At 41.2% G+C, this 21,915-nt stretch overlaps 1 protein-coding gene across 1 annotated transcript in view; it reads right to left on the bottom strand.

Moving 5' to 3' along the window:
* Positions 1-515: 515 nt before the first annotated feature.
* Positions 516-21,915, bottom strand: part of LOC126204123 (odorant receptor Or2-like) — a 46,428-nt gene continuing 25,028 nt past the window's right edge. Inside the window, exons 4-5 of the mRNA XM_049938537.1 lie at positions 10,866-11,021; positions 516-572 (exon numbers count right to left, since the gene is read on the bottom strand). Coding sequence (XP_049794494.1) covers positions 516-572; positions 10,866-11,021 — 213 coding nt within the window. The remainder of the gene's footprint in view (positions 573-10,865; positions 11,022-21,915) is intronic.

Below are 21,915 nucleotides of genomic sequence, written 5' to 3'. Positions count from 1 at the left end.
TCTTCCATTTCTTGTTGTTGCATGTAATGTAGAAACTTCTTTTTAAGAAAAGGGCAAATAATATTGTATATAGTGACATAAAAATAGGAAGGTGAACAATCTTTATCTGTAGAAGACAGTGAATAAGGTAATATAATAGCAAAAAAGAATAACTTCTCATCAAATGTGCTTGCAGCTTAAGATGTAATAGTTCATTTGCAGCTGCTGGCTGCACTACCATACTTTTAACCTGCAGCAGCAATATCGAGGAATGCACTAAATTTGGCTGATAATTATGATGGCACTTGCAAACTGGCTACTTGTAATTGAAATTCAATATACATAACATTTTTTCAGTTATGCAGCACCAACACAAAATGAGCAATAATACCAATCTAATGTAGCAACTTGCAATTTTTTTCTGAGGACTGTTACATATCACATATAAATGTCCTTCTGAAATGTTAACATCAAACAATCAATGATTCAGAATACCCATGTTCCTCCAGCTTGTGTTTCCAATGTGGATTTGAATTCTAGCGTTTGTTTGTTTGACTCAAAAGCGCATAGTATGAATAAGATGCATTTACAAGCTGGAAAAGAGATGCAAATTGATTAGAGTCCATTAATGACAGTGTGAAGGACTGTAGTCAGTGTGTCATCAAAAATTACACAGAACAAATATTACTACTCTGTTACATTATGGTCTGAAGTTATGTTACTAGAGAACTATATTTATTTTCAGTAATATGTTGTAACATAAAACCACTTTAATTAATACTGAGAGGTATCTTTAAGAACATGGAGATATATAGATTCATAAATATGCTATTTGGCAAATAATTTGTACTCTATCATCTAAATTTTCATTGGACATATATATCTATGATAAGATGAATTACCATAATGTACCATATCATATATATGAAAATTTTCAAAATATCACAATGTCCAACTACAAAGAACACAACTGAAAATAACATTGAAGAAAATAATGAAATATCTCCATCTCAACTTCATCAGTCTAAAGTAATTAAGAAGTAATAGTAAGAACTGTGCCAAGTGCCACCATAATTTATAAGTAGGAATTACAACATAATTGGTCTGGAACAAACTGATAAAATAATCGAAATCCATGACTCAATGGCTGGATCAGATAAGAAATAGTAGCTCATTAGGACATTGACACGTTTTCCCTTCTTTTTGATTCATTCTAGCATATTTACTCACGACATGTATAGTACACTCAGTGGTGAACGCTAAGTTCTACATTTTCAATTCATTTTGTGTTTCACAATGAGAACAATATGAGTAATCATATCTTAATGTGTTGATACATGACAGTATATTCATATTTTATACTCATTTTTATGAATTACTATTTACATAACTTAAATGTTAGTGTAAGTAATAATCTACGTTTACAACGAATATCAAAATCATGTACCTCATTATCAATAAATAGGTATCCAATTTAGTGAGACAAATATTGAAAGATAATTTTAAAAATTGGGTTTTGTTTAGTAATGAGATTTATATTGTGAAAAAAAGTGAAAGATGGGCAGAAGAGCCAATATACAAAGTGAGATATATACGTGACCATTTTCTAAATGAGAGACCATTTGTGGGAGTTGGAAAAGCAGCAACTCCCTCTAACATAAGATGGCAAGTTTTTGGTATTGCACAATAATTTGATACATTGGAATGTTAACGATTGAAAGTTCAAACAATTTCACATTAAAAAAGGACCAATATTTGTAGTTTATTATTCTGGAATATCAACACTGTCTTTAACTGCAGAGTGTTAATTTCTTACGAGAAGACTTGCAGTGTATTTATTACGCAATTATGTATTTATTGGAATTTCAGATCATAGAGCACAGCAATCAGTTGTCTTTCTCTTACAGGTTTTGTCTAGCAGATCTAGATTTCGGCTAGTGCCTAGCCATTATCGGTGCTCTATTTCATCGTCTCTATGCATGTCCCAGCATGTTAGTCTCCTGTTGTTCGGCCTTCTCTCACAGTTCTTTCAAGAATGCTGCATAATGAAGGTAGGCTTGTCCACAAAGTCTACCTTCATTATACAATAGTCTAGAAAGAACTGTGAGAGAAGCTCAAACCACAGGTGACTAATGCACTAGAACATGCTTTGATATGATGAAATGGTGCATTGGTAATTGCTAGGCATTAGCCAAAATCTTAACATCTGCAAGAAAGGGATGACTGATTACTGTGCACTATCATTTGGAAGTCATATCACAGTCGTTGAATGCACTCGCACTCCTAATGGAAGGTAACCTGATTATAATTATTGGAATCTGAGCAGAGAAACCTATCTTTGCTTCTCACTGCGTAGTATCGAAATTACGCACTTACCTTGCAAAACTAAATATTTCAAGAACATGTCTTTGATGATCAGAAAGACTGCTGTAATCTCTCACTTCTGTGACCACAAATCAAAATGCGCCATAATATTTTGATTTGCTTGTTACACTTAGTTTCGAATGTAATCTAAATTATGCAAATTAGTTCTGTTCATGAATTATTATATACTTTTTACTTTCTTCCTTCAAGCCTCTGTCACAGAATTAATATATCCTACACCCATGTTATATTTGTGAATTTATGTGCACATGTCATCTGTATGACATTAAATTATGTAAATAAACTGCTGCCCATTTCATTCTCAACTATTCTTGTAAAATGTTGGCCAACTGTAGTACATGGAAGAAAATAACTTTTAGAAAAATATATTTAGAAAGCGGGTCATGGAACATATCGGACAGATACAAAATTACATGGGAAAAACAATCGCACTCTGATTTCAGCTTATCTGTATCCATTCTCAAGTTATGACAGACATTTCTTGCATATAACTGACATGAAAGCCGACTGTGTTAACTCTAGGAAAACGTATTAATATCATCCTGATATGAGGAGCGAAGAACACCCATGTTGTCACAGAGGTTTGCATCCAGAGCCATACAGACAGACCACCAGTAACTCACTATGCAGTAAGCTAATCAGGAAACTCCGCAAAACTAGCTTTGTCGCAAACTGGAAGCTGTGTGTGTAATTCTACAAACCTCGGCAACATCAAATGCTGTACTGCCATCGTTTAGTATGAAACCAGACTGCAATACTCCCTGTATCTCGCAGGAAACCGGCGTGAACCGGGGTTGTTAATGAGCATTTTGGCACACGTAATTTACATCCTACAAAACGCATATAATGTGATACCTCACAAAGGACGATCCACATCGTCAGGATCAGATTCCAAAATGGATGGGACGTAAGCCTTCGTTACCCTTATGATGTACCTTTTATGTGTGTAGCTAATTTGTACTCGTATGTGAATGGAGAGGTAAAAAAGCACAACACCAGATATAGGCAGGTGTCAACCATCACTGAATAACTCTATCGAAGTTCGTTGTCGCATATAAAAATAATGGTTTCATGTTGGAGATAGGGTTCTGGTACTGTTGTCCCCTTTTACATTATGGGAACACTAACAGCAGCCAGTTATAAACATATGTTATGTGTTGTCGTCGCTGCTGTCGTGTCATTTTCATCTTTCAACCTGATGGCCTACAACCTCATTATGGCCCAGCTGTTCCGGCAAACGTCAGTATCCAGTTTCGTCTGAGATAGCCATGCCTTTGAGGCACTCCACGGCAATGACAGCCACATTCCCAGGATTTAAATCATTTAGACTGTGTATGCGGTGAAGATTAGAAACCTCCAGCAACTCAGAGACCAGACTGCGGATATTTCTGCTCACATTTAAGTACATGTGTCGGTTAAAGTCCGTGAGAAATGAATGAGGCGGACGACAACGAGCCTACAACGTGTTGAACATCACATCAAGCACACTCTATAGACTTCCTCACTACAAAATGGTATGCTGAAATGAAACGTACCAAGTTTTTCTTGTGTAACTCTACCAATCTGGTGAGCGCTTAAGGTTGGCTTTTACAGCAATTCTACATTCTATTAGTTTTGTAATCTATTATTCAGTCTGTTGCACCACCAGGTAATGTGTATGGTACACCCTCCTCAGCAATGCAGAAAGCACAGGAAAGCAGGTGAAGCCTTGACAGCAGAGCAGCATTTCAACGTAGGTAGTCAGTTGGTATTGCGGTGTGTCTCACAGTGTTACCAATATGGGCAGCATGGACGCCAAATTGTGGACGCAACACAAAGGTGGAAAAACAATGACTCGGATGACCCACTTTCTCCATGCCCAGGTCACAGTGTGTTCCGACTTGGGACGTTGAAAGCAGTGCGATAACATAATAAGCTTGGGCCATTTCTCTGTGGAGATATCTTAACCTACAACTGACCAATATGGAGGAGGGACCTATGACAATCCACTGTACGGAGCATCTAGCTGCATACGAATTCTTAAAGGACAGAAAGCCCCTCCTGGGAGGCTGCAGCGCCCCAATGATACCGAGACCGACGGCAAGCGTTTTGGTGCCTCCGACTGGTGAGACACTTGGTGGCCGACCTTACAGAGCGAGACATGCAGCCGGTCTCCCGTCGCTGAAAGGGTGTATAGCCTGTGATGCCCACGTCTGCTGCAGTGGGTAGACTCCACTGCTGTGGGGCTCTCCTGTCTGCAAGCCACAGCTTGACTGAGGACACCTTCTTCACACAGGGCTACCGCCCGCCACTAGCATCATGGCTGATGCATGGAGTCATCTGACACACCTCAGCAGCCTTGTGCCATACCTGGCGTCATTGCAGGGTTTACACAGCGCATGTGCTGGCATCAGACGGTACTGGCAGGGTGTACGCTGCGTACGCTGTGCTGCCACGCATAGCACAGTATATCATTGCAACATTTGTGTATTGTTGAATAACTGTTAATACTGTTTCACTATAGCCTGTGGGTCTCAGAAAGGCATCCACTCATGAAACCGCGACATCTTGACCTCAATCGGCTCTCAGTAGCCACACTGAGTAAAGTCTGAATTACAGGTGCTACAGACCCGAAGCTTTTAATTAAATGCATAAAAAAGATTAACATGTAGTTTTCACACGTATCAGTTTTCAAATCTCTGAGATAAGTAGTGAACTGTAAAATAGTCAGAGATTCAAAAACTGCATGTCTTTCTAGAAACTATAAACTGTATTCAGCACAGGATACTTTTCGTTTGCTTGGTTGAGGGCATGACCACGTGGGTGCACTTGTGGTCTGACTGCCCGCAGAGTATATTACAGCCTGGAAAAGGTGCAAAGTCAAAGGCTCATTGTATGTGCTGAAACTCTGATAACTGCGGTTGTATCTAAGTGGGAAACAAATAAACTTGAAGCTAGCTCCACCCAAATGGACGCATGATACAGGGTTACAGCTCAAACCATCCGAAACCCAAGCGGTACTGGTTGGTCTTTCCGGTCTCCTTAATCCCACATATCGGGAATCCTATCTTAAACAATAAATGGGACTAATACCAACTTCTATCCCTCAGCAAACAATGTAGAAGTAATAATAGATCAAACTCACATTTGGACCGAGCAAATAACTGTAGCATGGAAGAAAGCATTAGCATGTCTCCATTCATTAAAAATATATAGAAAGCTTCTCCCTCTGTATCTGAAAAAGAAGTGCAGACACTTGCGTTTCTAATTATTGATTACATTGAGGCATTTTTCAGGAATGCTTAAGGCACCTGGAAGTAGTCATGATGGCCTCTGTTCGTTATGTCACATTCGACTCTTTGATCATATTTCACCATAATATGCACAGCTATCCTGGTTGCATGCAGATAAGCGCAGAGATTTCCATACAATTTGGCTTCACTAATGTGTTATCAACCTACACTGTCAATTTCTTCTCACCTAGAAATTAACACTCTTCTCTGAAAAAACGTAGCAGGACCATCAGTTCCCAACAGAATGCTTTCTTTCCCACTCCATCATTCATCAATTTTCTCGAAGTCCGTCTCAGGGGACCCGACTCTACTGTAACCTCCCGCATTATATTAAGGAACTGAAGAACATGTTCAGCTTCAGAAGACGATTACTGACATATCATTTCAAGCAAGAATGACTATTACCATTGTCCCTCGACGCACCCGTTACACTTTACACCCTTTTTTCCAACCACATATTCCTCGTTTTCCAGTATTCTTCGGTGTTCAGTCTCCTTCAATTTTTGTTTCCTCCAAACTCGCCCTATTTCAGAACATCTATGTCCTAAACCTATAATTCTTTTATATCTGCCTGTGTTATTATTGTCATTATTATTATTGTCATTATCAGTGACACCAACAGCAGTAGCAGAAGTACTGCCAGAATTATTACTGCATATCTGTATTACTTAACGATACTGACACTATAGACACTTAAATCACTTTAATATTATTTGTCAGATTAAAATTGCTATTTCTTATGTAAATTAGAAAACTAAGTACGTATGAAACACTGGTCCGATGTGTGAGAGTGCCTGGTGGCTTAATAAGATCAGTTTAAATAAAGAAACAAAAATAACAGTCTACAGACCTGTGTACTCAATCACACTGTCAAGTAAAGTACTGATAATGATGAGCGCAAACTTAGATCTTGTACTGAACAAAATTTGATAGTTTGTTGATGTATTTGTTACATCAGTTTCATTACTCATGTACTTCTTAAGTTTTAGGATGTATGCTCTGCAAAGTATGTATTTATCATAATTGTAATTTGTTAGGAGTTATGCTAAAGCAATGAAACAAATTATAGATACTGTTATTACTGCTACTACTACTACTACTATTATTATTATTAGTATTATTATTATATTAAAATCGTGTCCGACCTCATCTTGGTCGGGGTATATGAAAACTCGACGTGACACGAACTCAATAAGTAGTTGGGAACCACCTGAAGAAGCACTGAGCCATGCTGCCTCTATAGCCGTCCATAATTGCTAAGATGTTTCCAGCGCTGGATTATGTGCACTAACTGATCTCTCAATTGTGCCCCTTGTCGAGCGATTTAGGTGGCCAAATCATTCGTTGGAATTGTCCCGACATTCTTCAAACAAGTCGCCAACAATTGTGGCCAAGGGACATGACGTATCGCCGTCCATAAAAATTCCGACGTTGCTCGCAAACATGAAGGCCGTGAATGGCTGCCAGTGGTTTCCACGTACGCCAACACAATCATTTCCGGTCAATCATCGTTTCATTGGGACCAGAGGACCCGGTACATGCCATGTAAAAGCAGCCCACACCATTATGGAGGCACCACCAGCTTAGAGAGAGCCTTGTTAATAGCTTGGGTCCATGGGTTCACGAGATCTGCGCCACATTCAAACCCTATTGTTACCTCTTACCAAATGAAATCCGGACTCATCTGACCAGGCCACTGTTTTCCAGTCGTCTAGGGCACAGCCGATATGGTTACGAGCCCAGGAGAGGCGCTGCAGGCGATGTCGTCCTGTTAGCAAAGGCACTCACGATGCTCATCTGGCGCCATAAGCCATTGACACCAAAATTTTTCTGCACATTCCTACGAACCACTTTGATTTCTGTGGCTGTTACACACCGTGTTGCGTCTGACTACTCTACGCAAACGCCGTTGTTCTCGGTCGATAATTGAAGGCCGTCGGTCACTACGTTGTCAGAGGTACGACATAATGTCTTAAAATTGGTGTTGTCAGCACACTCCTCACACTGGGATCTCGGAATTCTGAAACATCTAACGATATCTGAAATGGATGTCCCATATGATCTAGCTCCAACGACCAGTCTGCGTTCAAAGTCTCTTAATTCTCACAATGTGGGCATAATCACGTCGGACACGGTTCCCATTAATCACCTGAGTACAAATGAGAGCTCCACCAATGCATTGCGCTTTTATACCACGTGTACGGGATTCTACCGTCATCTGTATACATGCATATGGCTATCCCGTGACTGATGTAACCTTTTTTTTTTTTTTTTCCAACACTCTTCGATTCTTCTCTACTCCAGTTTCCCTCAGTCCATGTTTTACAACCGTACAATGCTGTGTTCGAAATGTACAGTACATTCTTAGAAATTTCTTCCTCAGATATAAAGCCTAAGTGGGATTCTAGTGGACTTCTCTTGGCCAGAGATTCCCTTTTTATCAGGACTGGTCTGCCTTTTGTGTCCTCCTTGTTCCGTCCGTCATGGGATATTTTGCTGTCTGACTTCAGGTTTCTCGTTTTTACCATTTCTGCTGCTTCTGATTACTTTCGTCTTTCTCTGATTTAGTCTCAGTCCACATTGGGCTCTTAATTTAATTCAGGAGATCCAGCAATTCTCCACTTTCAATCAGGATAGCAATGTCATCTGCGAGTCTTATCACTGACATCCTTTCACCCTGAACTTTTTACTCTTGAACCAACCATTTATTCCCTTCGGTGTATAGATCGAACTATTTGAGAAAAAAAAGATACATCTCTGTGTTACACTGTCTTTAATCCGAGCACTTCGTTCTTGATCTTCCACTCTTATTGTCCACCCTTGGTTTATGTACATATTGCTTATTACCCATCTTTCCATAAAGTTCTGTGTCTCAGAATTTCAAACATCTTGCTCCATTTTATATCATCGAATGCTTTTAGCAGGTCGACATAGCCTATGAACGTGTCTTGATTTTTCTTTAGTCACGCTTCCATTATGGACTGCAACGTAAGGATTGCCTCTCTGGTGCGTTTACCTTTCCTAAACTCAAACATTGTCATCTGACACATTTTCAGTTTCCTTTCCCATTCTTCTCTACATTATTCTCGTCAGAATGTTTGATGCATGAGCTGTTAAGCTGATTGTAAGGTAATTCTCGCACTTGTTGCCTCTTACAGTCTTCGGAATTGTGTGCTTCTTTTTCCGAAAGTCTGATGATATATCGCGAGACTCATATGTTGTACACACCAAAGTGAATAGTCGTTTCGTTGCCACTTCCGCTAATACTTTAGAAATTCTGATGGAGTGTTATCTATCCCTTTCTGCCTTATTCGATTTTAAGTCCTCCAAAGATCCCCTCTATCTTCAAATGTAGTCTCCTGTTTATTTTTCTATCATCAGACAATTCTTCCCAGTCACAGAGGCCTTGAATATACTCTTGCCATCTATCCAATCTCTCCTCTGCATTAACAGTGGTAGTCCCAGTGCACAATTAATGTCACCACCCTAGCTTTCCGTTTCCCCGAAAGTTGTTTTGACTTTTTGTTACGCTCAGTCAGTCCTTCCGACATCGCTTCCATTACATTTCTTTTCCGTTTCTTCACGTTTTTCATGTCTTCATTTCGCCTTAGCTTTAATAAACTTCCTGTTGATTTCATTCGTCATCGATTTGTATTTCTGTATTCCTGCCTATCCCCGAATATTTTTGTATTTAATTCTTCCATCGATAAAATGATTGTCTTTTAGTTATGTCCACTGATTTATGTCAACTGATGTAATGTCAATTGAGCTGCCTACTGGACTGCTCTTTATGGAAGTGTCTTTAGCCTCAGAAACTTCATGTGTATTTCTTCATTCCTTAGTGTTTCCGTATCCCTCTTCTTTCGGCACTGATTCTTTCTGACTAGTTTCTGAAACTTCAGTCTATTCTTCATCACTAATGGTTCTATATCTGCTACTGGGTACGCCTTACAATCTAGAATCTGATTTCGGAATCTCTGCGTGATCTTGATGTAATTTTGTCGTATCTCCCTGCCTCTGCCAAGTACACATCTTTCTCTTGTGATTTTTGAACAGGGTATTCGCTATTACAAGCTGAAATTTATTGCTAAACTTAATTAGTTTCTCCTCTATCATTCATAGTCCCAATACTACATTCTCCCATAACCCTTTCTTCTACTACTCCTTTACTATTAGATTTTCGTCTCCCTTTCAATTCTGAATTACCCGTTCATTATCTTCATATAGTTTCTATATGTTTTCATCTTCGGCTTGCGACGTAGACCCGTATGCCTGAACTATTGCTGTCGGTATTACTTTGCCGTCGATTCTGATGGCAATAAACCTATCGTTAAACATTTCATAGTAACTCACTTTTAGCCTTTTCTTCCAATTCGTAACAATCCCACGCCGTTATGCCATTTTCTCCTACTGTTGATATTTCTCTATACTCACCTGACCAGACATCCTTGTCTTCTTTGTGTTTCATTTCGCTGACCGACATTACATCTAGACTGAACCCTAGAATTCCGATTTTCAGATTTGCTAGTCTCCCATACCACGTTCAAACTTCTGACATGCCACGCCCCGACTCATAGAGCCTTATCCTTTTGATGGTTTTCCAATCTTTCTCTCATGGTGACCTTCTCCTTGGCAGTCCCTCCCAGACATCCGAATGGGGGACCTTTTGCCAATGGAGAGGTCATTATTACACTGCTTCAAGTACAGACCACATGCCTTGTGGATACACATAGTGTGTGTGTAATGCAGCGGTTTTCATTCCCTTCTGCATCCTCATGCTGTTCATCATTGCTGATTCTTCCGCCTTTGTGTGTACTTTCCCAGCCCAAGGGCAAGGGAGTGCCCTGAACCTCTGTCCGCTCTTGTACTCTCTTTTGGCCGGCTGTTGGCAGCTTGAGGGTGACTTTTTATACCGGAATTCTTCGGACACCATTTCTAATTATTTTTATTCAAAATTTAAGCAGTGCAGGGTTTGATCCCGAGACGAAGACGTTTTGATTGGTTACCAATGATTCTACAATTAGACTCGCAAATCGTAGTCAACTCTAGAACACTAACATCTTAATTAGAATGTTAAAAACAAGGCTGATGGGAAGTTATATTTAGGTATGGGCCAGTAGTTAGCAACAAACTGTGATCCCCAACCCCTCCACCTCTCCACAATATCGAACCCTGAATTCGTTTTTGGAAGCTAGGTATAACTACAAACATTCAGGCAAATGAACTTACTGAGACAAATGCCTTCTTATCGATGGGGTAGAGATGTCCAGCGGTGAGTATCAGCGGCTTCTGTGCGCGGCTGATGAGGATCCTCATAGCACGCTTGAAACGCTCACTCGCCTCCATCCATGAGCAGCTGTATGCAGCTGCTGACAAAGCCTCCGCCTGCGGATAACGATACAAGATAACGTCGCACGTTACCTGATTATAACAAGTTGACAGTTGATGTCACAGTCTCATCCAATAAAGCGTGCTGGGGAAAAAAGTGTTTCCTATTTCCATGCATATGTATTTGAGTCAGTTGTTCCATATGTTGTTCTACGTGATTCACATACGGTCTCTGAATAAGATCCTTAAGACCATAGTTGACCATCTCAGCAGCTGAACGGCTGGCGGAACTGTAAATATTTTATGAATTTTATGAAGACTATTATTTTTATGGTTACCTGTTTCAGTCAGTTACTGACCATCTTTAGACATTATACCACGTTACCGGCGGTGGCTGTGAATGTAGCATGCTTTACGAACTCCACGAATGTCTCCTCTACTCTCTCTCTCCCGCTCTATCTCTCTCTCTCTCTCTCTCCCCCTCTCTCGCCTCTTTCTCTCTCTCTCTCTCTCTCTCTCTCTCCATATTCTTCTCCCTCTTGTCTACCTCCTCCCCCTCTCTTTGTCTGTCCACATTGCCCTCTCTCGGTCCACATTTTTGCCATTCTCACCGCAATCGGAGCTAGGTGGTCTTAACAGTAGTACTTCTTTCAGGACAACAAGCTGTATGGTTAATAATACTCTAGTGTTGCCACTAGTTTTGGGCGTACCCCAGAAACTAGCAATTAATCCACAGTGGTAAAAAGTAGCTGGTGGATGCTACGATGTCAATATGTTATCGCGAGCAATGGCTACGAGTTTATATGAGGTGTTAATCATGTGCAAAGGTGTATATAGAGGGTCTATACAAGGGCGATGTACTTGAGGACAATATTATGGAAATGGAAGAGGATGTAGATGAAGATGAATTGGGAGATACGATACTGCGTGAAGAGTTTGTCAGAGCACTGAAAGACCTGAGTCGAAACAAGGCCCCAGGAATAGACAACATTCCATTGGAACTACTGACGGCCTTGGGAGAGCCAGTTCTGACAGAACTCTACCATCTGGTGACAAGATGTATGAGACAGGCGAAATACCCTCAGACTTCAAGAAGAATATAATAATTCCAATCCCAAAGGAAGCAGGTGCTGACAGATGTGAAAATTACCGAACTATCAGTTTAATAAGCCACTGCTGCAAAATACTAACGCGAATTATTTACAGACGAATGGAAAAACTGGTAGAAGCCGACCTCGGGGAAGATTAGTTTGGATTCCGTAGAAATGTTGGAACACGTGAAGCAATACTGACCTTACGAATTATCTTAGAAGAAAGATTAAGAAAAGGCATTTGTAGATTTAGAGAAAGCTTTTGACAATGTTGACTGGAATACTCTCTTTCAAATTCTATAGGTGGCACGGGTAAAATACAGGGAGCGAAAGGCTATTTACAATTTGTACAGAAACCAGATGTTAGTTATAAGAGTCGAAGGACATGAAAGGGAAACAGTGGTTGGGAAGGTAGCGAGACAGGGTTGTAGACTCTCTCCGATGTTATTCAACCTGTATATTGAGCAAGCAGTAAAGGAAACAAAAGAAAAATTTGGAGAAGGTATTAAAATCCAGGGAGAAGAAATAAAAACTTTGAGGTTCGCCGATGACATTGTAATTCTGTAAGAGACAGCAAAAGACTTGGAAGAGCAGTTGAACGGAATGGACAGTGTCTTAAAAGAAGGATATAAGATGAACATCAACAAAAGTAAAACGAGGATAATGGAATGTAGTCGAATTAAGTCGGGTGATGCTGCGGGAATTAGATTAGGAAATAAGACGCTTAAAGTAGTAAAGGAGTTTTGCTATTTGGGGAGGAAAATAACTGATGATGGTCGAAGTAGAGAGGATATAAAATGTAGACTGGCAATGGCAAGGAAAGCGTTTCTGAAGAAGAGAAATTTGTTAACATCGAGTATAGATTTAAGTGTCAGGAAGTCGTTTCTGAAAGAATTTGTATGGTGTGTAGCCATGTATGGAAGTGATACATGGACAATAAATAGTTTGGACAAGAAGAGAATAGAAGCTTTCGAAATGTGGTGCTACAGAAGAATGCTGAAGATTAGGTCGGTAGATCACGTAACTAATGAGGAGATGTTGAATAGAATTGGGGAGAAGAGAAGTTTGTATCACAACTTGACTAGAAGAATGGATCGGTTGGTAGGACATGTCCTGAGGCATCAAGGGATCACAAATTTAGCATTGGAGGGCAGCGTGGAGGGTAAAAATCGTAGAGGGAGACCAAGAGATGAATACACTAAACAGATTCAGAAGGATGTAGGTTGCAGTAGGTACTGGGAGGTGAAGGAGCTTGCAGAGGATAGATTAGCATGGAGAGCTGCATCAAACCAGTCTCAGGACTGAAGACCACAACAACAACAATCATGTGCAGCGATCGAGGAGGTGAAACTCAGTGGTTGTCGAGGAGTATGAAATGTTTTTTCAGAATATAAAATAAATTAAGGGAAGCCATCCAGGCACAGTAAGAAGAATTGTAATAGTCTTACGGTAAAGAGTCCTCCTCATAATATCATTTTATTTCGCTGTTCTGTAGTATATGTTGAAAAGTATTGTCACTAAGCCAGAGTATTATAATTCAGGGAATGTGTCTTAGTTTGGTGTGGGCAGTCGTGTTGAGCAAGGAATACGGCTCGTGTCAAAGCGGAAGACGTAGTGACAAATGCTGATACAGTAGAAAGTTTGATTGTTTGTTTAATTAATAAAGGGTAATCATGTCGCGGTCGGTATCACAAGGTGCCGGTTTTCCGGCAGCACAGAAGGCTACAAACTACTTGGTATTGAAAGTAGTAAGTGACGAGATAGAAAAGGTGAGACACTGGAAGCAATTCAGGCTAGGAAGAAGGAAATAATCTGTGGAGTACGAGGAGAAATTGGGAATGAGATTCGAGGCTGAAGATGCGTCTGGACACACCCCGGACAGCGGGAGTGTACCAATCTGTCACCAGCGATACAGCAACCGGAGTGATGGTCATGTACCATTCCATATCATAACAGGAGCCCTTTGATTGTCATAAGCGGCACCCTTAAAGCACAGTTGTACGTCGACGATATTCTACGACCCATTTTGTGATCCTTCATGGAGAGCCGTCCTGGGCTTACATTTGTACTGGCACACAGTAGGATGCTCTACTGTTTGTCTTCGTGCTTCCCAATCCCTATTTTGGTCAGCCAGACCGCCGGATCTCTCGCTCATTAATAGTATTTGGAGCACTATGGCCAGGGCCCTCAAACCAGCTAGCGCTGTTAGGATATATGGTGCCAATTAGACATAATTTGCTACGATGTGCCCCAGGATTACGTTCAAAAACACACAAAGTCCAATCTGTTGTGGGAATCGGAATTGGCGAGTGTGGGATCCATCGGTAAATGATGCTACTCTAAAGTGCGCGTCATTTATGACGGCGGCCGAGTTTAGGTTCGTTCTGCGCATCTGACGTCACAAAACACAGTCAGCCAATGAACAGAGAACGACGTTGCCAGAGCTCGACTGCAGTGCAGAGCACGGACGAGTGTCTTCAGTTTTAGAAAAGTTCAGTCATAAATAAAGTAATTGAACAAAAGCAATGTCTTGATAGCAGACTTTCTATGAAAGAAAGTTTGGAAAAAGCATTCTTTATACTAATTGCTTCACTTTCTATCAATAAATTAAAGCAAACAAGCAGTATGCCTCCTAATTCAGGCGATAGCAAGGAAAGGTGTTCATATCATTCTCACTAACCGCTTTTTCGCAATAGAGAATAGCAGTATTTGTTTATTTCCTTTTGTACTTCGACGAAACGTGAGTAATTCGCAGTCATACCAACAGTATTTGTCGGTATTTTGCGTGATAGTTTGAAGTCCTTCGGGAGATGTATTGTATGACAAGCTGCGTTAGTGTAATGGCTAAAGTGTTTGAATGATAAGTAAAAGATTCTAATTTTAAATCTTGTTTGATGCTTAATATTTTCTTTATTTAAAAACAACATCGAAGTGTCTTACTTCATGAATTTTATTCGTTTGAATGTAATTTTTTGAAATTTCTAGTGGCAACTAAAATCGACCATATGGAAAGTATACTTTTACCTCTGCAAACTCTTCAAAATTTCGTGCAATGGTTTACTACATCTAATGCTGCACAATAACTGCGTTGAACATCGAAACAAAATTAAGTAAGTTATGGGGGGAAGGTATCCGTGAAGAAGATGTGTAAAAATCAAATTTTGGGGGCAAATAGTTTTTGTGAAATGATGATAAAATGAATGATACAGTGTGTCACAGCAGTCGAAACACCATGTGTCTGCACAGGCGAGCAGTACAATGATGACAAAATCGCGCACATCGCGGAATGCGGGGAGCACGTCTCTGTAGCAGCGAGACGGTTAATGCGGCCGTGGTGGCTGTACTTCATAAACTGCGCGCTCACCCCTAAACGTAAGTTTGCGAACTATACTATGGCGCTGCTTCTCTTGGCGCGTACAACTGGCAACGCAGCAATCTACCGCGTCTGGGCGGGCATGCGCGAACCGCCAAGATAAAAGAATTGAACTATAGTTATCTAGAACTGGCTGGGAACTTCGGTCAGCTGGGAAGCGTTCTCGGATGGTTGAGGCTGTTAACGCAACCGCTGGCGTTAAGCGGAGAAGCGGGTTGGAGTCCCGATCTCGCACAAATTTTCACCTGCTCCTATTGATTCGTTTCAATGCCTAGATGTTGCTGATGTCACTGAAAACCTCAAACCAGAAGTGTCTACAATTATAATTTTTTTTTGGTAACTTGCAGTTCATTCCGACAGCTAAATTGTGACAGATGTAATCGTTACACAAGTAGCCACACAAGAAGAAATATCATGTTATATTGCAGACGTCTTTCATCGATTGGGAATTTAATTTTTTGACATGAGATATTTCATAACAATTGCTGTAGCACCATTCATGTGATAAATTTTAGATAATGTGTGTTTTACTAACTTCATTATTCCCTAGTCGTTACAAAGCGTGATGTGTTTATAGATTGGCGAAATCTAAGAATTTCCTAACAAAGGAACCTCCCCATCGCACCCCCCTCAGATTTAGTATTTAGTTATAAGTTGGCACAGTGGATAGGCCTTGAAAAACTGAACACAGATCAATCAAGAAAACAGGAAGAAGTTGTGTGGAACTGTGAAAAAAATTAGTAAAATATACAAACTGAGTAGTCCATGTGCTAGATATGCAACATCAAGGAGAATATGAACTCGGGAGCGCCGTAGTCCCGAGGTTAGCGTGAGTAGCTGCGGAACGAAAGGTCCTTGGTTCAAGTCTTCCCTCGGCTGAAAATTTTACTTTCTTTATTTTCGCCAAGTTATGATCTGTCCGTTCGTTCTTTGACGTCTCTGTTCACTGTAATAAGTTTAGTGTCTGTGTTTTGCGACCGCACCGCAAAACCGTGCGATTAGTAGACGAAAGGACGTGCCTCTCCAATGGGAACCGAAAACATTTGATCACAAGGTCATAGGTCAACCGATTCCTCCACAGGAAAACACGTCTGATATATTCTATACAACACTGGTGACGGCATGTGTGTCACATGACAGGAATATGTTGTCGACCCACCTAACTTGTACACCATTCGCTAAATGGGTAAAAAGATTCTTCTACCTTGCCCGATTTAGGTTTTCTTGTGGATGTGATAATCACTCCCAAAAAGTGATGAAAACATAAGAGTTTGTCACATAAACTGAAAACAAAAAATTAAAATTTTCACTCGAAGGAAGACTTGAACCTAGGACCTCTCGCTCCATAGCTGCTCTCACTAACCAGCAGACCACGGCTCTCCTTGACTCCCAGTGTCCTTGATGTTGCTTATCTTCGCATGGACTACTCCGTTTGTATATTTTATTAATTTTTTTCATAGTTTCACACAACTTCTTCCTGTTTTCTCGATTGATCTGTGTTCAGTTTTTCAAGGCCTATCCACTGTGCCAATTTATAACTAAATCTGAGGGGGGGGCGGGGAGTGCGATGGGGAGGTTCCCTTGTAAGAATAAGCACACATGTAAAAACCTAAATTAATGCATTCCACAGTAACTACTATTCTACATAACGAAATTTTCAGTCTGCAGCGGAATGTGCGATGATATGAAACTTCCTGGCAGTTTAGAACTGTGTGCCAGATCGAGTCTCGAACACGGGACCTTCGCTTTCGCGGGCCAGTGCTCTATCCTCTGAGCTACCAAAGCACGATCCGTCCTCACGGATGTGATTCCGCCAGTAACTAGTCTCCTACCTTCCAAACTTCACAGAAGGCCTCCTGCGAACCGTCCAGGAGTGCCTGTTCTGCAAGGTTCGCAGGAGAGTTTCTGTGAAGTTTAGAAGGTAGGAGACTACGTACTGGCGGAATTAAAGTTGTGAGAATGGATCGTGAGTCGTGCTGGGGTAGCTCAGATGGAGAGCAATTGCCCACGAAAGCAAAGGTCCGAAATTCGAGTCTCGGCTCTGGACACAGGTTTAATCTGCCAGGAAGTTTCAATTACTAGTTCTGTTTAAAGACAATTTGGATAGGGTAAGAAATAGTCGTGGTCGTTGATCTGCGAATTGTGTTGCGTACCAGTTGTACTTGATCATATTCGTTGAAACGTGGTGATGAAAGCTGGCAATGCACAAATAGCTTAAGTTTAACAGTACTGTTCCGCCGATAAACATGAAATGACAAACTGCTATCGTAAATCATACTGTGCCACAATTTTCTGAAAAATGCTCCAGACTGGTGAAACGTTTGTTTGTCGAAAGGCTGACTCACACTACTAATTCCGGACGGTATCCTCATTACGTTCAGTCTTTTCGTCATCCCTATAAAGCTAGAAGTGTCGTTTCCTCCAAGCCAAGAGTCCAACAAAAGCAATTGATGGTTTTCTGAAGACAGTAAGAAGACTTCTTGGATGTAGTATTGAAACATATTCTGCCGCATTTTGCCAGATTTTGCTACTTCGATTACAAAGTTTTTGCAGCTAAACAGTATTCCTTTAAATTTGTGATCCTAATATCTTGAATATATGTGTAAAGCTCCTTTGTGCTTCAATCTTGAGCTACAAACTTCATTCATTCGGTCTGCATGCAGTTCTTGTCCGAAACTGACTGACTGGATTTATATACAGCATTGTAGAGGATAACACGAAGCTTCATTTTCAAGTCACCTATAAATTTCTCTACAGTATTACCCATTAGAGACATATCCTCTACACGTTTACTTGAAGTAAACTTCGTAATTTAGCGACTTCCTTTTCCGTGTAATTTCCTGAATCCATTTAATCAGTTGGACGAAGCAAGGAAATTAGTAACGTTCATTTCATTTACAATTCAGACGCCTCGTCATCGTGGACCTCCTCAGCGACGGCAAATTTACTCTCAAGGGCGTGTCTAAATCTTTTGAATGTTTTTTTCTTTCAGAATCTGGCTTTTTCATTTTGGCGCACATTTCGTGCTTTCTGTATATCTCTTTTTCACTTATACAATTCACGTTGATATTATGAAATGAAACTGTCTTTGCACACCGCTTGTGTTTTCTCTCCCTTTCGTTTAGCAAAATATTTACAGCCTTTCTTTTGTCGCTGAAAGCTAACAGCATACATGTTTTCTTTGGGCTGTAAGGCTACTTTATTTTTGTTCTGGACTTTAATTAACACAACAATCATCGTTCTTTTTCCACAGTTTCTAACGATATATCAACATTATTCGAATGAATGTCAAGGAAATTAACTAATAAATAAAACATTTGTAGGTGTCCAAGAGAAATGGTTGATTTTAGTTGTATAGTACGTTCTTCATATTTCATCTTTGCAAGGTTGAGCATTAGCAGGATTCGACATTACTGTCCAACTCTGGAACCTGCACATAGACAGATGCCATTAGCAAGCATATACGAATGAGACCCACAGAAAATTGATTGAGTTTTATTACCATTGTTAACACTTAGTGATACCACACTAGGAACTGCAAATTATTATGGATTTTAAATGAGTCGCATATTCGGCTGTGTGGCAACTGTGAATAATCGTGTCAGACGAACTATCAGTTGAGACTGAAATTAGCTTTCCAAACTACGATCGCGTTGTCCCGATGAGGCGTCAACGAAAGCCAGGCGCCTACCGTGTTGCACGTGAGCTGCCTATACAGCTACGGTGCTTGTGTACATTTCTTTAACGGCCTGGCGGGCTGTGAATTTGGCAGTTTTCGAAACTTTTGGCAGTTAAAATTTTGACAGTGCTTTTCTTATGGTATAATTATCAAGGGTGAAAAATTTCTGTTAGGTTTCGAAATTTTGTAGCCTACCGCTCCATTGTAAGATTTAATCTTTTGGGTTACGTTTAAAAAGAGAAGTTCCCTCACAGGATGGAAGACGTTAATGAATAGTCATTTAATTAATGCCATAGTCAGAAGCAACAACAAAAAATGATATTTCATGTCGTTTCGCTTTCCAACATGGAGAGAAGTGGGACATACAAGAATATGCACAAACATCTCAAGGATTTCATACGACATCTGCACAAAAACTACATGACATACAGAAAACAGGCACACATCCGTGTTTAGAGTATCTTACCGCGTTTTTAAACAGCATTATACATTATCAGCAAGAACGTTATGACCAACGGCCTTCTATCCCTAATAAGCCCGTCCGGGCGAAAGCAGCGTCACCTGGCGAGAAATGACATCTAGTCAGACACATGCACGGTGCATGCAGTATCAGTGAGCACGCTGACCGTGTGTAGAGTGGGTAGTTGAGCGATCTATCTGAGTTTGACCAAGGACAGTTTGTGATGGCGCGGAGACTCCACACGAGCATTTCGGAAGCTGCACGACTTGTCGGGTATTCTAGCAGCGCTGTGACGAGTGTATTCAACGCTTGGCGAAACCAAGGTGAAAGCACGTCCTGACGTCGTGGGTTTGGGTGGCCACCCCTTATTACAATCGTCGCCTGGGCAGACTACGAAACAGAACAGGAGGTGAATTTTGACGGAACTAACATCAGACTTTAAAGCTGAGCAGGGAACAAGTGTGTCTAAACACACAGTGAACCGAAAATTCCTAACGATGGGCCTCGGCAGCCGACGACCCATGCATGTGCTGATGTTATTACCATGGCATAGGCAACTACGACTGAAATGGGCACGTGACCATCGACACTGCATTTTGTCGCAGTGGTATAGCATTGCATAGTATGATGAATCCCGATATCTTCTTCAACATGCCGATGGGAAGGCGCGAATCCGTCATATTCCAGGGGAACAGCTCCCTGACACCCATATTGCGGGACGGAGACAATCTGGCGGCTGCTCTGTTATGCTCTGGGGCCCATTCACATAGGCATCCATGAGTCTAGGGGGTTGATGTGTGGCACCATGACGGCGAAGGAGTATCGAGCACTGGTTGCAGATCACGTACACCCCTACATGACGTTCGTGTGTCCCGACGGCAGTGACATTTTTCGGCAAGATAATACTCCAAACCACAAAGCTAGGAGTGTGAGGGAGTGGTTCGGGGAACGCAGTGGTGCGTTCCAATTGACGTGGTGGCCCCCCAAGTCGGTAGATATTAACCCGATCGAACACATCTGGGATGTGACTGAACATGGCGTCAGAGCTCACCGCCCCCCTCCCCAGAATTTAGGGTGTTAGGTGACTTGTGTTAGTGGGGATGTGATTGCGGCTCCCTCCAGCGACTTACCAAGGCCTCATTTCCTCCATGTCACTATGAGTCGCCGCTGTTATCCATACCAAAGATGGACATACCGACTATTAGGTAGGTGGTCATATAGTATTCTGCCTGATCACAGTAGGTTCTCAATACGTGTCAAACGTCAAGTCAATACGTACGCGCAGTTTATTGAAGACACTGACGCGAATTGGTTGCGTGAACGCCACTGTAGCCTGCTTACAAGATTTTCAAACCGATTCATTCTGTTCCCTATTCGCAAACGCGGTTACGTCGATGCGACAGTATGTAGCATAGCTGAGCAGAGGGTTAACAGTGAACCAGGCACACAGCCCAAGTTATAGTTGCAAGCTGAATTTAAAACAATTCTGCAAATGATAAGCAGCCTTCCCTTCAGAAGGGGGCATTCATTCATAGTAATAATGTGCAGAAAATTCCCACAGGTTCTCTGATAATCTGCCGTGCCACACTTACACCCAAATGATAGTAAAAGGGTTAAGTAGTAATCGTTGTAGAATAACTATGAGTCTATATTTCCTGCATATTGCTCACTTTGTTTTGATTGAAATTAACTAGAAAATTGGTTAAGGTGACCACTTGCAACAAGCGGAAAATCCGGGTTCGATTCCCAGTCTGGAACAAAATTTCATTTGTGCTGAAGTATCCTGCAGCTGATGCGGAACCACAGTCGCAGTTTCTGAGTTCATTCTAAACTGAATGCGGCTGTTGATCGTCTACACAGTGTGTCAGACACTGCACTGTAGATCATTTGTTTGTTTGAAAGAAGTTCAGACATCGAGAATTCTGGTTCCGTTCTGAAAAAGTAGGTGCAAGTCATGACAGGTAAAACACTCCTGAAACATCACAGAACCAACTCCGGCCGGAACTACACCCTTCACGCACTATGGCGTAAACGCATCGATCCAGTGAAACAACTGAAAGGAGGCAAAAAGGCGATTCGTCAGACTACACCACGTCTCTCAAACCAGTTGCTGTCCGGTTTCTGTGTCGTCTGGCACTCTGAAAAAGTGCAGCGGTATGTGTCACTGTGACCAATGGCCGTCTGCCAGATAGCCGTTTCCTAATAGTCATGAATGATGTTCCGTGTGGAACGTTTGCTCAGAAACTGGATGAGACGAAACGGCATTCCTCTCGGCAGCAATCCCTCTCTGGTTTGAAACCATTTTTCACTGACTTGAGCATATTCAAACACGGCAGCTGCTTCCCGCT

Source organism: Schistocerca nitens, chromosome 9, assembly GCF_023898315.1.
Source record: "Schistocerca nitens isolate TAMUIC-IGC-003100 chromosome 9, iqSchNite1.1, whole genome shotgun sequence".
NCBI classification, from domain to species: Eukaryota; Metazoa; Arthropoda; class Insecta; order Orthoptera; family Acrididae; genus Schistocerca; species Schistocerca nitens.
Note: the sequence above shows the minus strand (reverse complement) of the source record. Positions and strands in the feature narration are given on the sequence as shown.